The 17352-nt window shown below is 44.3% G+C and overlaps 1 protein-coding gene across 5 annotated transcripts in view; it reads left to right on the forward strand.

Annotated features, from left to right (window-relative positions):
- LOC110526536 (diacylglycerol lipase-alpha) overlaps positions 1 to 17352 on the forward strand; it is a 52055-nt gene that overhangs the window by 21766 nt on the left and 12937 nt on the right. For 4 of the 5 annotated variants that reach the window (XM_036980920.1, XM_021607583.2, XM_036980919.1 and 1 more), the window contains 17 exons: positions 2727 to 2828; positions 3015 to 3226; positions 6776 to 6877; positions 7061 to 7199; positions 7332 to 7391; positions 7517 to 7604; positions 7749 to 7883; positions 8018 to 8095; positions 8198 to 8322; positions 8735 to 8885; positions 9591 to 9674; positions 11144 to 11221; positions 13009 to 13089; positions 13276 to 13418; positions 14973 to 15041; positions 15132 to 15204; positions 15342 to 15550. In XM_036980920.1, the coding sequence (XP_036836815.1) occupies positions 2734 to 2828; positions 3015 to 3226; positions 6776 to 6877; positions 7061 to 7199; positions 7332 to 7391; positions 7517 to 7604; positions 7749 to 7883; positions 8018 to 8095; positions 8198 to 8322; positions 8735 to 8885; positions 9591 to 9674; positions 11144 to 11221; positions 13009 to 13089; positions 13276 to 13418; positions 14973 to 15041; positions 15132 to 15204; positions 15342 to 15550 (1922 nt within the window). In that variant the 5' untranslated portion in view covers positions 2727 to 2733. The remainder of the gene's footprint in view (positions 1 to 2726; positions 2829 to 3014; positions 3227 to 6775; positions 6878 to 7060; positions 7200 to 7331; positions 7392 to 7516; positions 7605 to 7748; positions 7884 to 8017; positions 8096 to 8197; positions 8323 to 8734; positions 8886 to 9590; positions 9675 to 11143; positions 11222 to 13008; positions 13090 to 13275; positions 13419 to 14972; positions 15042 to 15131; positions 15205 to 15341; positions 15551 to 17352) is intronic. The other variant, XM_021607585.2, reaches the window with a different exon arrangement.

A 17352-nucleotide genomic window follows, 5' to 3' on the forward strand; every position in this document is an offset into this window, starting at 1 on the left:
ATTTTGATTCGTTTTAACTTTTTTTGAATACTACATGATTCCATGTGTGAAATGTAATAGTTTTGATGTCTTCACTATTCTACAATGTAGAAAATAGTAAAAATAAAGAGAACCCCTGGAATGAGTAGGTCTGTGCAAACCTTTGACTGGTACTGTATGTTCTCTCTTCAACTGGTTTGGGACATTTCTAACAGCTTAATATGGTCTCTGCATTTCCAAGCTGAAGGTGCCATCCACATTCCTAAAATGTTCTTCTTTGAGGTCTTTATGACCTGGAAGTCTCTTAGTCTCGCCGAGTCTCTTAGTATCACTTAGCTTTCCTGCCATGTTGTTGATGCTGAGTCTGTTGAATAAAATGGCTCATTATTATATCCCTACAATATTTCTCAATTATTTCTTCATGTTACACCACGAAAGAAAACACTTTCAAAAGTTTTCCAATTCAACAGAAGCCCAGTTCTACCTACCTAAGTGCATTTGATAAATGTTTACCCAGTGTCTTACACATCTCTAGGGTGATGGATGCCCTATGCTAAGCGCATTCGGTGGCCTGTGGGTTTAAGACATGCACTGATGAGAATGATTAATATCCTCGTTTTGAAGCTACAGTAGAAAAACCTATTTCAGCAGAGGTGGAACTCTGCTTGAGTGGGCTCTGGGGAGGTCACTGCCATATGGGAGGGCTTGGAGTTGGACAGTGGATATTACTGTGAGATGAGCTGGGTGTTGTCAGTATGAGCACTAATGGAGTACAGCCAAACCAAGGAGTATGGATCAGCCTGTGTTGTAGTACTTGGGCTTACTATTTTTTTTTTTTTTTATCATCAAAGGAATTGATCCCAAATGAATTCTACTGTATGGCTGTATTCCATACAGTTTCTATGACCTGGGTATTGTGGATTTGTGTTGACTGGCATACAGTTACATGTGTAGTTCCTAGAATAGCCTACCAGTTGGCAAAGGAAAGCTGTTTACGCCTGCCATTAAAATCCATACTCTTTGTTAGAGGTCCTAGGAGCCATTGCCCTAAAAGGCAAGCAATGTTAATAGTTAATATGTAACCTATTATACTTTCTGAAAGACAAAGGGACAGTTAGGGGTTTGAGAACAGAAACTGCTTCTCCCTACAATTGTATTTTATTTTTATTTCACTAGGCAGTTCAGTTAAGAACAAATTCTTATTTACAATGACGGCCTACACCGGCCAAACCCAGATGACGCTGGGCCAATTGTGCGCCGCCCTATGGGACTCCCAATCACGGTCGGTTGTGATACAGCCTGGATTCGAACCAGGGTGTCTGTAGTGACACACTGGGATGCAGTGCCTTAGACTGCTGCGCCACCCGGGAGCCTTCTCCTCCGTCAATACCTGTCCCAGACTTTTCTAAATCTAGGCCTAATCAGATTCAATAAAAACACATGGGCTTATTGGTATGGGAGAGTGTGCTGCTTCACTGATCCTATTAATATAGACTTTCCAATTAGTGGTAGTGTGTTCCACTGGTAAGATCCCCATGGGGACTGCAACCTGTATCTAGGCTATAACACACGGCCTGGAGGAGAGGAGGGTTTGGAGTGATGACGTCACTGTCTCAAGTGGTGGAGGACAGACCTCCTACATTGTGGCACCTGCTATATTTCATTAATCTAATTTTGTTTTGGCCTAAATGACAAGGGATTTACTCTTATTCCTTTTTTTCCCCTCTTCTCTCGTTCCCCTCCTTCCCTCTTCTCTATAATGTGAGTCACACCCACAGGAAGCCATGTGGCAGCCGGCGACCGGGGTGGCAGAGCAGTAATGTTGTCCTAACCTGTAGTGAGACCATATAGACCTGTAACACTGTGTTTAGCCGGCCTTTATTGAAGCATACACTAGACATAGTTGTCTTGAAAATCATGGAATATGTAGTTGCCAACTTTATCCAGTTTTAGGATCCCTGCCCCCACGCTTGATTTAAATTCTCTATAAAAATGAGTCACAAACTTGGTACACTGTTACACTAGGCGTTCCTTCCACGGTTTTAACCATCTGCTACCCATGTGTTTTGTGACAGTGGACTTTGCTTCTGTTTTGACCAAATATGCTAACGGAATACCACTATAAGCTAAGGCTAGCCACCTCTCCAGATCCCTCACGCTCTCCCTCTCTTTTACTTCAGTTCAATTTAGGCCTAAGGCACTTTTTACTTGTTTTAGACTGCCCTTTTTGGATGAAGGGAAGAATGAAAAGGGGTGTTCACGTTACCAGAGCATATGGTAACAAACAGACCCAATAAAACAAGTCCTCTCTCATTACCTGGGCCACATTATCCACATAAACTATCTTAGCCATTATCCCACTGTCTCCCTCTCACACTCTCTTTACCTCCATATTTCCATTTCACCTCTCTCTTTCCATCTGGAGAGTTTCATTGTGAGAAGAAACAGAGCGTACTGATAGTTCTGCTGTAGTCTGACTGATGCTGCAGAGCTTTGAGGAAGTCTTGGCTATTATGAAAGTTAGGTCAGTGGGGAAAGAGTATGGCCTTTTGATCACGCCATGATGTGGACATTGCTTTTTTTTATTTCTCGTCCTCTCTTGCTTTCTCAGAGGGCAGCGATGCTGGGTACTGTGGGCAGGATTTGTTAAAGCCAAGGGTGTGTGTTAAACCACTATTTTAAGCGCTCTTTTGTTCAAGGTTGTGAAGATTTGTGTCAATGTGCTTTTCTTCCTCTCTCCCTCACAGGGCAGTGATGCCTGGTATGGTGATGTTTCGGCGGCGCTGGTCAGTTGGCAGTGATGACCTAGTGCTGCCCGCCCTCTTCCTCTTTCTACTGCACTGCATCTGGTGAGTACTGCGTTTTGATGTTTTTCTCTGTGAGTGTATGTTCCTGTGTCTGTCTGTGGTCCGGAGTCCCCTCACCAAGCTAAAAGTATGAAGCTGTATATGAGATGGAATATTTACCACCAAAAAATGTTGTCTGAACCATGGGTGTGTCATCTGTGGGACCATGCCCCTCCCTCCCCCTCCCAGGCTGGTGGTTCTGTCTGTGGTTCTGTTCGGCCTGCCCTATGGCTCGGACCAGTCCTGCTCGGTCACCCTGGTGGACCATGGCTGGGGGTACCTGGGCATCTTGGTCAGCTGCCTGATCTGTGAGAGCGCCATCATATGGCTGAGTATGAGAGGCAGCATCCTCTACACACAACCCAGAGAAGCTGTGCAATATGTCATCTACATACGACTAGGTAAGTCACACCAGCATGTTATCACAGACACACTATATATATGTATGTACAGCGGGGCAAAAAAGTATTTAGTCAGCCACCAATTGTACAAGTTCTCCCACTTAAAAAGATGAGGCCTGTAATTTTCATCATAGGTACACTTCAACTATGACAGACAAAATGAGGGGAAAAAATCCAGAAAATCACATTGTAGGATTTTTTTATGAATTTATTTGCAAATTATGGTGGAAAATTAAGTATTTGGTCACCTACAAACAAGCAAGATTTCTGGCTCTCACAGACCATCTTTAAGAGGCTCCTCTGTCCTCCACTTGTTACCTGTATTAATGGCACCTGTTTGAACTTGTTATCAGTATAAAAGACACCTGTCCACAACCTCAAACAGTCACACTCCAAACTCCACTATGGCCAAGACCAAAGAGCTGTCAAAGGACACCAGAAACAAAATTGTAGACCTGCACCAGACTGAATCTGCAATAGGTAAGCAGCTTGGTTTGAAGAAATCAACTGTGGGAGCAATTATTAGGAAATGGAAGACATACAAGACCACTGATAATCTCCATCGATCTGGGGCTCCACGCAAGGTCTCACCCCGTGGGGTCAAAATGATCACAAGAACGGTGAGCAAAAATCCCAGAGTGAATGACCTGCAGAGAGCTGGGACCAAAGTAACAAAGCCTACCATCAGTAACACTACGCCGCCAGGGACTCAAATCCTGCAGTGCCAGACGTGTCCCCCTGCTTAAGCCAGTACATGTCCAGGCCCGTCTGAAGTTTGCTAGAGAGCATTTGGATGATCCAGAAGAAGATTGGGAGAATGTCATATGGTCAGATGAAACCAAAATATAACTTTTTGGTAAAAATTCAACTCGTCGTGTTTGGAGGACAAAGAATGCTGAGTTGCATCCAAAGAACACCATACCTACTGTGAAGCATGGGGGTGGAAACATCATGCTTTGGGGCTGTTTTTCTGCAAAGGGACCAGGACGATTGATCCGTGTAAAGGAAAGAATGAATGGGGCCATGTATCGTGAGATTTTGAGTGAAAACCTCCTTCCATCAGCAAGGGCATTGAAGATGAAACGTGGCTGGGTTTTTCAGCATGACAATGATCCCAAACACACCACCCAGGCAACAAAGGAGTGGCTTCATAAGAAGCATTTCAAGGTCCTGGAGTGGCCTAGCCAGAAAAAATATAAAATATTTGGAGGGAGTTGAAAGTCTGTGTTGCCCAGCAACAGCCCCAAAACATCACTGCTCTAGAGGAGATCTGCATGGAGGAATGGGCCAAAATACCAGCAACAGTGTGTGAAAACCTTGTGAAGACTTATAGAAAACGTTTGATCTCTGTCATTGCCAACAAAGGGTATATAACAAAGTATTGAGAAACTTTTGTTATTGACCAAATACTTATTATCCACCATAATTTGCAAATAAATTCATAAAAAATCCTACAATGTGATTTTCTGGATTTTTTTTTCTCATTTTGTCTGTCATAGTTGAAGTGTACCTATGATGAAAAGTGCAGGCCTCTCATCTTTTTAAGTGGGAGAACTTGCACAATTGGTGGCTGACTAAATACTTTTTGCCCCACTGTATGTATGTCATGCTTAACATACAGTGCCTTCGTAAAGTATTCAGACCCCTTGACTTTTCCACATTTTATTATGTTAGTATTTTCCTTAAACTGATTCAATTGTTTTTTTCCCTCATAATGACAAAGTAAAAACAGGTTTTTAGAAATGTTTACTAATTTATTTTTAAAAATCTAAATGGAAATATTACATTTTATTTAAGTATTCAGACCCTTTACTCAGTACTTTGTTGAAGCACCTTTGGCAATGATCATAGCATCAAGTCTTCTTGGGTATGACTCTACAAGCTTGGCACATCTTTATTTCGGGAGTTTCTCCCATTCCCTGCAGATCTCAAGCTATATCAGGTTGGATGGGGAGCGTTGCTGCACTGCTATTTTCGGGTCTCTTCAGAGAAGTTCGATCGGGTTCAAGTCCGGGCTCTGGCTGGGCCACTCAAGGACATTGAGACTTGTCCCGAATCCACTCCTGCTTTGTCTTGGCTGTGTGCTTAGGGTCGTCGTCCTGTTGGAAGGTGAACCTTCGCCCCAGTCTGAGGTCCTGAGCGCTCTGGAGCAGGTTTTCATCAAGGATCTCTCTGTACTTTGCTCTGTTCGTCTTTGCCTCGATCCTGACTAGTTTCCAAGTCCCTGCCACTGAAAAACATTCCCATGCTTCACCGTAGGGATGGTGCCAGGTTTCCTCCAGAAGTGACGCTTGGCATTCAGGTGAAAAATCTTGCTTCTCATGGTTTGAGTCTTTTTAGGTGCCTTTTGGCAAACTCCAAGCGGGCTGTCATGTGCCTTTTACTGAGGAGTGGCTTCCATCTGGCCACTACCATAAATGCCTGATTGATGGAGTGCTGCAGAGATGGTTGTCCTTCTGGATGGTTCTCCCATCTCCACAGAGGAGTGAACATTGTGTTCTTAGTCACCTCCTTGACTAAGGCCCTTCTCTCCCGATTGTTCAGTTTAGCTGGACGGACAGCTCTAGGGAGGGTCTTGGCGGTTCCAAACTTCTGCCATTTAAGAATGATGAAGGCCACTGTTTTTGGACATTCAATGCTGCAGAAATTATTTGATTTTCTTCCCCAGATCTGTGCCTTGACACAATCCTGTCTCGGAGCTCATGTCCTTCGACCTCATGTCTTGGTTTTTGCTCTGACATGCACTATGGGACCGTATATAGACAGGTGTGTGCCTTTTCCAAATCATGTCCAATCAATTGATTTTACCACAGGTGGACTCCAATCAAGTTGTAGAAACATCTCAAGGATGATAAATGGAAACCGGATGCAGCTGTGCTCAATTTTGAGTCTCATAGAAAATGTTCTGAATACTTATGTAATGTTGGAATCGGCTAAACTTTGAACATTGGGATATTAAATAAATGATAGAGACGAAGCATTGAGTAGAAAGAATCTGTAGCAACCCAGAAGGCTTTGGAATGTGTTTGATGGAGGAGAGGAGAGCGATGTGTTGATATAGGGAAGACCGATGGATATCTGTGAATTAGGTGAAGGAGGGGTTGAGATCAGGAGGTGAGGGGTGAGGTCAGTTCCCCTTAAGGGAGTAATCAGGGTTAGTATCTGGTTACCTTCTTTCTCTTGGGCATAAACTAAGGATGGAGAGAGGGAGTGTCTTAAGTATGATGTATATAAACTGTGATGTGAGATGTATTGCTGTCTGATTACAGCTGAACAGAACCTTTGGGAATGATTCAACTTGGTTAAAGCTTCTCTAGTGTCCATGAGTTATTTACTCTGAAAAATAAGAAGCTAACAGTAAATAAGGTATTTCGTTTTTTTTTCAAAAATGTTGCTACCATTTCTAAACTTGTTTTATGGGGTATTGTCCTGTAACTTAACAAAATGTGGAAAAAGTTGAGGGGTCTGAATACTTTCTGAAGTATCCTGTCTAATTTCACAATATTGAGTAATGTTGTTTCTCTTCCCTCCCTGCTTTCTATCTTTCAGCCATCTTGTTGGTGGAGTTGGTATATGCAGTGGTGGGGATCGCCTGGCTTTTCCAATACTACCAACCGTGCTCTGATGTCACTGCCAAGAACCTTGCTTTGGGTGAGTTAGAGAAGGGGTACGAGGGAGCAGCAATCACTAGAGTAAATATGTTGTAGACAAGACAGACTTGTAAAACAAAGTAATGGAGTAGAAATGCCCATGGGCATGTTTAGCTTTTCTTACACCATTGCGTGGTTCGTTATGAAGATCACAATATACCAAAACTATCCCGTCTCCCCCCAGGGATTGTGGTGTGCAATTGGCTGGTGATCTTCAGCGTGTGCTTCACCCTCATGTGTACCTTTGACCCCACGGGACGCACATTTGTCAAACTGAAAGCCACCCGGCGACGCCAACGCAACCTCACCACCTACACCCTCAGGTTGGTACCCTCATTCCTGCATACTACCATCTGTACATCCTTAGGTTGGTACCCTCTTCCCTGCATACTACCGTCTGTACACCCTTAGGTTGGTACGATCTGCCCTACACACTACCATCTCTAAACCCTCAGGTTGGTACCCTCTGCCCTACACACTACCATCTCTACAGAGTATACCACCTGCACCCTCAGGTTGGTACCCTCTTCCCTACACACTACTACCATCTGCCCTACACACTACTACCCTCTCTGCCCTACTCTGTCCACACCCAGCACAGCACACTAAGGTAACATCCTGCTGTACCTCCCTTCCTCAGACACCGGCTAGAGGAGGGCCAAGCCAGCAGCTGGAGCAGGAGACTGAAGTTCTTCATGTGCTGCACCCGAGCCCAGGACACACAGTCTGTGAGGGAAATATCATTATTTTTCCTCTGTCCATCACCCAACGTCCTGTATGATACAATCTATTCAGTGAGAATCAATGGTTGTGGTTGGGATCCATTCTTGTGGTTTTTCATGGTTCAAACTCTATCTCTTCTCTCCCGTTAGGATGCGTATTCCGAGGTGGCCAGCCTGTTTGCAGAGTTCTTCAGAGATCTGGACATTGTGCCTAGCGACATCATAGCTGGCCTGGTGCTGCTTCGCCAGAGACAGAGGTCTAACAGAGGTGCCATCCTGGACCAGGTAACAGGGGATGGGGACCAGTGTGGAGAGAGAAAGTGAGAGGGATGGGGGGATAGGCTACAGGTAAAAGATGGAGGGCCTGTTTGTGTTTGACAGTCTTATTAGTGTGTGAAATAGTTGTTTTTCTCCCTCAGGCCAACAATGACATTTTAGCCTTCTTATCTGGAATGCCTGTAACTCGCAACACCAAATACCTGGACCTTAAGAACTCGGTGAGTGTGTGTTTGTGGATTGATATTGAACATCTAAGGCAGCGGTGTAGCCTCTGTCTCCATTTGTGGTTGTATTTTTAACATTGTGTATGTGTCCCTCAGACGGAGATGGGCATGTACAAGGAGGTGTGTTACTACATGCTGTTTGCCCTGGCAGCGTATGGCTGGCCCATGTACCTGATGAGGAAGCCTGCGTGTGGGCTGTGCCGCCTGGCCAGCTCCTGCCAGTAAGTCTGCCTGCCTCCCTCCCATCCCATGCACTTACACCGGTTTCACATTTCACATTCATCAGTATTGACAACGTGGTAATCCACTGGGACAATAACACTCTGGTCAGACCCCACTCTCTGACACAGTGGGTAAACAATAGAGCACTGACACACAGCGTGTTCCACTCCACTGTTCAGACAAAACACTGACCCACGCACTAACCACTTGACTAGTGATACAAAGACCTAAATACACTGAATCACACAAATGTTTGGGTTTTAGACTCACACATTCAATTTAAGGACCTATTGTAGTAATATCTCTCCATCTCTCCCCTTTCTCTCTCTTCCTCTCTCCATTTTCTTCTCTCTCTCGTCTCTTTGTCTGTCCTCTCTCTCTCTCTCTCCTTCTCTTCTCCTCCTCTCTCAGCTGTACATCAGGGTCTGGCTCTAGGCTGTCCCAGACAGTGACAGTGGAGGAGGATAACTGTTGTGGCTGTAACGTCCTGGCTATCCGCCGCCACTTCCTGGACAGAGAGCTGAAGCAGGTCCACGTTGTCTACACATCCTGGCACGACGCGGTGAGTACCAAATGGAAGGGTGACAGACTGAGAGGTCAGGGGTCAGTCTGGACAATTACCAGGCATGAGTAGAATACAGAAGATACAACATGCAGTGTTAGTAGAAGCAATTTGCAAAGTACAGATGAACAGGTGTATGATTTGTCATATTGTCTGTCAGTCAACAATTTGCTGTATCACTCTCCTTGGAATTGTTTCTCAAAATGACTTCTTGCTGATATATTGCACTTAGTTCCCTCAATAATATATGTAATATAACACCTTGCATGTAATATAACACCTTGCATTGCTCTGTACCAAGGGAAGTAAATCACACTGCCAATCGTCTGGCTGGATAAATACTATCCAAATCACATCCAAAATATTCCACCTGTTAATTATTTTCTGTTCGCAGAGGGACGTTGCCGTAGCGAGAAAGAGAGCACTCAAAACACACTGACTGATTTGTAAAGCAGACTTCTCTATTAACTGGGCCAAGTCTGATTTTCCATCCATTAAACCACACCATACAGGCTAGCTAGCAGAAGAGTGGAGGGTCTGGACTCTGCAGACTCATCACAGAGGGAGTTAGGCCAGGACACTCCATGATGGAAGTCAACATTATAGTCCTTGGCTGTTTCTTCTGCATGCCTTTGATTGATGTGTGTTACCAAAATAAATAGATTTAGCTGCTACCTCTCACTATTCTCTCTCTCCCCTTCATAGGTTTACGAGACACCTTTCTTTGTGGCTGTGGATCATGGGAAAAAGAAAGTTGTCATCAGCATTCGAGGAACCCTGTCCCCCAAAGTAAGACAGTGACAAACTAATGACTCACAAGTGACTGACCAGAGAGTCATCAAACTGCCATGGTCGTGTCCCAAATGGCAACCTATTCCCTATATATTGCAACACTTTTGACAAGAGCTTCTGGTCGAAAGTTGTACATGTAGTGTTTAAAAAGAGAGAGAGGGTGATGGCACCTACCAAAAAGACTGCAACAACCTACACAGTCCACTATATAGGCCAAAAGGTGCTATTTGGGATGCAGACGATGACTCACAAGTGAATGACCAGAAAGTCACAAGTCCAAATCAGTCAATCATGGAGCACAATACAATGTTATGCAGTACAACCACTTTCAGTGAAGTTAAATTCCTCACAGTTCTATGACGTCAAATTCCCATGAAGTCTCCGTCTTCAACTGAACTCACACACCTTCTCTCTTGTTGGCTGAACATTCTCTGGGCTCAATTTTGCTCAAGTACTGTAAAATCACTATACTCCGCAGCACGATTTATGAGAACTTTTCTTTAAGTGTCCAAGGAAAGGAGAATATTATTTAACTGGAGCAGAAAGAGAATGTGTTGCACTTGCTAGCAGTATTCAGAACTCGCCTCGAATATGTGTCAACCCATCTATTTAAAATGTCATGGTTATTTTTCTCACATCAAAATAATTTTTCTTTACTTGAGGAAATGGAGCACATTTTCTCTCTCTCTCTCTCACACACACACACACACACACACTCTGTCTCTCCTGTCTTTCATCTTTTGTTATCACCTCCTCCAATAAAGACATTCTCTGGCAACTAAGAAAGTATTTTTTTAAACCTCCAGATTTGGTCTAGATGTCAATGTGTAGTTCATACATGCATAATCTATGAGCAGAATTACTGTCTCACCTCAATTAGCCACGAAATCCCTAGTTTGAAAGCGACTGTTTCCTTCAAGCCATTTTCTCTACATTTCCCCCAATGTGGCCCAGCCCCCTAGCAATTCGAGTTCTGGCCAATGAGTTCAGTCCCTCGCATTTGAAAGGGAAAAGGGATACCTAGTCAGTGGCACAACTGAATTCATTCACCTGAAATGTGTCTTCCATATTTAACCCAATAACTAAATCAGAGAGGTTCCGTGTGGCTGCCTTAATCGACATCTGCCTTGATCAAGGGCAGAACGGCAGATTTTTCCACGTTTCCAACTCGGGGATTCGAACAAGCAACCTTTCGGTTACTGTCCCAACGCTCTAACTGTTAGGCTACCTGCCGCTGACTGACAGCTAGCATAGGCCTGCCCAGTGTAATCCAATGAGGTTGCCGGGAGACCGAGAGCAATGATATGGCGCACATATCTGCACATGTGAAGTAGTACGCAGTTTTCAGGGACCACTTTTGGCTTGTGAGTGCTACTTTCAGAACTAGTGGCTAAAAAGTTTACAAAAGTACCAGAGAATCTCTAAGTGCATGTTGTAGTATCATAACGTGTGTGTGTGTGTGTTAGGATGCCCTGACGGATCTCACAGGGGACTCTGAGCGTCTGCCAGTGGAGGAGCAGCATGGAAACTGGCTGGGCCACAAGGTAAGAATGCATTCACCCAGCCAGACCTAGTCAAATCAGAGGTTCCCTTGGGTGTCTCTTCACCCTTTTTGTTACAAGCCATCCCCAAGAGATATCAAATTTATTTATATAGCCCTTTGCACTTCAGCTGATATCTCAAAGTGCTGTATAGAAACCCAGCCTAAAACCCCAAACAGCAAGCAATGCAGGTGTAGAAGCACGGTGGCTAGGAAAAACTCCCTAGAAAGGCCAAAACCTAGGAAGAAACCTAGAGAGGAACCAGGCTATGTGGGGTGGCCAGTCCTCTTCTGGATGTGCCCGGTGGAGATTATAACAGAACATGGCCAAGATGTTCAAATGTTCATAAATGACCAGCATGGTCCAATAATAATAAGGCAGAACAGTTGAAACTGGAGCAGCAGCACGGCCAGATGGACTGGGGACAGCAAGGAGTCATCATGTCAGGTAGTCCTGAGGCATGGTCCTAGGGCTCAGGTCCTCCGAGAGAGAGAAAGAAAGAGAGAATTAGAGAGAGCACACTTAAATTCACACAGGACACCGAATAGGACAGGAGAAGTACTCCAGATATAACAAACTGACCCTAGCCCCCACAACACATAAACTACTGCAGCATAAATACTGGAGGCTAAGACAGGAGGGGTCAGGAGACACTGTGGCCCCATCCGAGGACACCCCCGGACAGGGCCAAACAGGAAGGATATAACCCCACCCACTTTGCCAAAGCACAGCCCCCACACCACTAGAGGGATATCTTCAACCACCAACTTACCATCCTGAGACAAGGCTGAGTATAGCCCACAAAGATCTTCGCCACGGCACAACCCAAGGGGGGGGGGGGCGCGCACGCCAACCCAGACAGGAGGATCACATCCGTGACTCAACCCACTCAGGTGACGCACCCCTCCCAGGGACGGTATGAGAGAGCCCCAGTAAGCCAGTGACTCAGCCCCTGTAATAGGGTTAGAGGCAGAGAATCCCAGTGGAAAGAGGGGAACCGGCCAGGCAGAGACGGCAAGGGCGGTTCGTTGCGCCAGAGCCTTTCCGTTCACCTTCCCACTCCTGGGCCAGACTACACTCAATCATATGACCCACTGAAGAGATGAGTCTTCAGTAAAGACTTAAAGGTTGAGACCGAGTTTGCGTCTCTGACATGGGTAGGCAGACCGTTCCATAAAAAATGGAGCTCTATAGGAGAAAGCCCTGCCTCCAGCAGTTTGCTTAGAAATTCTAGGGACAATTAGGAGGCCTGCGTCTTGTGACCGTAGCGTACGTGTAGGTATGTACGGCAGGACCAAATCAGAGCGATAGGTAGGAGCAAGCCCATGTAATGCTTTGTAGGTTAGCAGTAAAACCTTGAAATCAGCCCTTGCTTTGACAGGAAGCCAGTGTAGGGAGGCTAGCACTGGAGTTTATTTAGTGCTTTATCCGGGTAGCCGGAAAGTAGAGCATTGCAGTAGTCTAACCTAGAAGTGACAAAAGCATGGATTAATTTTTCTGCATCATTTTTGGACAGAAAGTTTCTGATTTTTGCAATGTTACGTAGATGGAAAAAAGCTGTCCTTGAAATGGTCTTGATATGTTCTTCAAAAGAGAGATCAGGGTCCAGAGCTCCCAAAGCACAGGGGCCATTTCACTTCTCAAAAGTGGAATGATTTATAGATGTAAAATGAGTGGATATTAAAATGATTTAATAAAGATGCTGAAGCGAAGAAAAAATGAATGGAATATTAGTCTGCCTCTCTCTCTCTCTCTCCCCTATTCCCTCCCTCCTTCTCTTCCTCTCTCAGGGGATGGTTTACTCAGCAGAGTACATTAAGAAGAAACTGGAGCAGGAAATGATCTTGTCACAAGCCTTTGGAAGAGATTTGGTACATGAGTGATGAATATGTGCATATGTCTCAGTGTGGAGTGTGGTTGAAAGGATTTGTGCATATTGTTTGAAATGTAATAGGTTTGCATAACTAACACTTTCATGGGAACAGAGCATTAGAAGAAATAGAAGATTGAAGGGTGTGTGTGTGTGTATACAAGTCTAATCCGAATGTTTTTCTCAGGGTAAGGGAACCATGCACTACGGGCTGGTGATAGTGGGACACTCCCTTGGTGCTGGTACTGCAGCCATCCTGTCATTCCTGCTCCGTCCCCAGTACCCCACACTGCAGTGCTACTCCTACTCTCCACCAGGTGGCCTTCTGAGGTAAATATGGCCTTCATCAGGTAGATGTAGTTGCTCGGCCCATTGCTTGTAGCCACTTATAGCTATTGCAACAGGACAGAAAGCACCAAGACCTACTCGGATCAAGAGAGCTTTGCATCAGACATCCATATCCCATTGCTTGTATAGCCTGGAATTGTATTGAGAAAGAAATTACCAATAATACTCTAAACACGCACACTGAAACGTCTCACCTTCAACAGTCATAAGATCACTGTGTAACATGTCCATCTTTCAGTAGATGTTAGGCTCTATTATGGGGCTTGTTTCTTTCAGTAGATATTAGGCTCTATTATGGGGCTTGTTTCTTTCAGTAGATGTTAGGCTCTATTATGGGCTCGTTTCTTTCAGTAGATGTTAGGCTCTGTTATGGGGCTTGTTTCTTTCAGTAGATATTAGGCTCTATTATGGGGCTTGTTTCTTTCAGTAGATATTAGGCTCTATTATGGGGCTTGTTTCTTTCAGTAGATATTAGGCTCTATTATGGGGCTTGTTTCTTTCAGTAGATATTAGGCTCTATTATGGGCTCGTTTCTTTCAGTAGATATTAGGCTCTATTATGGGGCTTGTTTCTTTCAGTAGATATTAGGCTCTATTATGGGCTCGTTTCTTTCAGTAGATATTAGGCTCTATTATGGGGCTTGTTTCTTTCAGTAGATATTAGGCTCTATTATGGGGCTTGTTTCTTTCAGTAGACATTAGGCTCTATTATGGGGCTTGTTTCTTTCAGTAGATATTTGGCTCTATTATGGGGCTTGTTTTTTTTTGCCTTGTGGCAAAGTAGAATAACCTCTATAAAGCGGCCAGTCGCCTCAAACTGGATTTGCAATGTAAATCATGGTGAGAGAGGTTGTGTGAACATAGGACATGTTCCAGTGCTCTGCCTGTCCAGTGCTGTTCTGAGAAGGTCATTTGTGTTTAGAACTGGTTCTAGATTATCTGTGCTGATCAGATGAGGTAGAGGCCTTTTGTCAAGTCCTCCAGTTTCTAGATTATAGCATAAAGCAGGGAACTCAGAAGCATCATCTCTGTATACACCAGTGTTTTCTGTGCTGAAATCTTTTTTCTTCATATTTGTCAGTCGTGACTCGTGATCTAGCCTGTTTGTCTCTGATCTCATCTATTGATATTGATTGGATCCCAATCCCGTTTATGACGCCGCTGTCTATCTTGGATGCTTTTTATCGAAGGGCAACTCATCGCGGGCCTTGATGCCTCTACACATCGACGTTTGCTGTGGAGAGATGTTGAATTATTTAGCTGGAATGAGATCAGACTCGTGATTTTTGTGTGTGGAAAACGTCTGGCTGGAAATTCAGCAGCAACAGTTTCAGTGGTGACGGAGGGAAAGAGAGTACACATCACACTCTTACTAGACGAACACTTAGTTTTTCTGACCCGCTCTTCCTTTTTTCACATCCTCTTTCTCTTTTTGTGTCTCTGACAAGCATTTCGCTTCACCCGCTGTAACATCTGCTAAATATGTGTATGTGACCAATAACATTTGATTTGACTCTCCTCATCATTTTGTTTCTAGTGAGGATGCCATGGAGTACTCCAAAGAGTTTGTCACTTCTGTCGTTTTGGGAAAGGACCTTGTCCCAAGGTATGTCATCTATGTAGAAACCCCACCTATTTCAAGTATCGTATGTCATGATGTACAGCTGTACTCATTTCTCACCTGTTTGTCTCATAGGATTGGTCTCTCTCAGTTGGAGGGGTTTCGGCGCCACCTGCTGGAAGTCTTACAGAAGAGCGACAAGCCAAAGGTAGCGCATGTATTTCTAATTAGATAGCAAACTGTGTGTGTGTGATCAAACCCTGTATATTCTACAGAAAGGAAGCATCAACACTGTGCTCTAACTGCTATCAGTATAGGTTGTAACTGCTGATATCTCCCTGCCAGTGGAGGATCATTGCAGGGGGAACTAAGTGCATTCCTAAGTCCGAGCTGCCTGTGGACGATGGCCCCCAGCCCCAGACAGCCCCCGTGCCCCCCAGCACCCGTCTCTGGCTGCATCCCAGTGATCTCAGCATCGCCCTGTCAGCCTCCACCCCTCTCTACCCCCCGGGCAAGGTCATCCACGTGGTCCACAACCACCCCTCAGAGACATGGTAAGAGCCCTGGCATTACAATGATGGCACAAGAAAGTTTGTCACATTCACAGGGTCACAGATTTCATTTCAGGGTACTGTGGAATCCTCTGACCAACAATGCAGGTCAAAGAGAAGTGAGTGAAACAATAGTACAAATAATATTAGTAGTAATACTAATATAGTAGTAATAAAAAGTAAAAAAATAGAATAGAAAAAGATCACCGGACAGCATATACTGTATATACACTACCGTTCAAAAGTTTGGGGTCATTTAGAAATGTCCTTGTTTTTGAAAGGAAAGCACATGTTTTGTCTATTAAAATATCATCAAATTGATCAGATGTACAGTGTAAACATTGTTAATGTTGCAAATTACTATTGTTGCTGGAAACGGCACATTTATTTTTTTAAAGTATCTATATAGGTGTACAGAGGCCCATTATCAGCAACTATCACACTTGTGTTCCAATGGAACGTTGTGCCAGCTAATCCAAGTTGATCATTTTAAAAGGCTAATTGATCATAAAAAAACTTTTGCAATTATGTTGGCACAGCTGAAAATTGTTGTTCTGATTTAAGAAGCAATAAAACTGGCCTTTAGACTAGTTGAGTAATCAGCATTTGTGAGTTCGATTACAGGTTCAAAATGGCCAGAAACAAATTACTTTCTTATGAAACTCGTCAGTCTATTCTTGTTCTGTGAGGCGTCTGTTTCTCAAACTAGACACTCTAATGTACTTGTCCTCTTGCTCAGTTGTGCACTGGGGCCTCCCACTCTTTCTATTCTGGTTGGAGCCAGTTTGCGCTGTTCTGTGAAGGTAGTATACAGCATGGTACGAGATCTTCAGTTTCTTGGCAATTTCTCACATAGAATAGCCTTCATTTCTCATTTCTAAATGACCCCAAACTTTTGAACTGTAGTGTATACACACATTTACAGCTAGTTTTAAATGATATACAGCTGCTGCAGTTAAAAGTAGTGAAGTGTATAAACAAGGATACTTCTCTATAGAGTGAGTAACAATGATAAATGTCCATTGTGGGTTGAGGGGGGGCAGGGGGGAGGATAAATGTCTGTTGCGGTGGAGGTCAAATGAAGTCCGAGGGCAGGAGAGGGACAGGGGGAGCAGGTAGCAGCCTATTGGTGGCTATTCAGCAGCCTGATGATCTGAGGTTAGAAGCTATTGGCCAGTCTGTCAGTTTTTGCCATGATGCACCTATATTGATTGTTGAAATCAGGGAGAACAGGCCGTGTCTCGGGTGGCTGAGGTCCATGATGATCTTCTTGGCCTTCCTGTGACACCTTGTGTTGTAGGTGTCCTGGAGGGCAGGCAGTGTGCACCCAATGGTGCGTTCGACTGAGCGTACCACCCTCTGTAGAGCCTTGCTGTCAGCGGCGGCGGAGTTGCCGTACCAGGCTGTGATGCAGCCCAACCGTATGCTCTCGATGGTGCTCCTAAAGAACACTGAGGGCCCTCGGGGACAGGCCAAATTTCTTCAGCCTCTTGAGGTTGAAGAGTTGCTGTCGTGCCTCCTTCAGAGATTACGATCAACTTTATTATCCCACTAGGGGGAAATTTGTTTGGTCATCTGCTTAAAAATACTTTACATAAAACATGAAACTACACAAAATAATTAATTCAAAGTGCTATAGCTACACGTTTAAAATGAAAGTGCAATATGCTGTATACTGGAGGGACCAACAGACTATCTATTATACAGCCTAATGGCTGTTGGAATGAAAGAGTCCCATATCTATCTGTTTTGAGTGAAGGGGATGAGTAGTGTCCTGTAAAATGCTTTCAAGTTTTAGGAGGATG

This window comes from Oncorhynchus mykiss, chromosome 6 (genome assembly GCF_013265735.2).
Source record: "Oncorhynchus mykiss isolate Arlee chromosome 6, USDA_OmykA_1.1, whole genome shotgun sequence".
Classification (NCBI taxonomy): domain Eukaryota; kingdom Metazoa; phylum Chordata; class Actinopteri; order Salmoniformes; family Salmonidae; genus Oncorhynchus; species Oncorhynchus mykiss.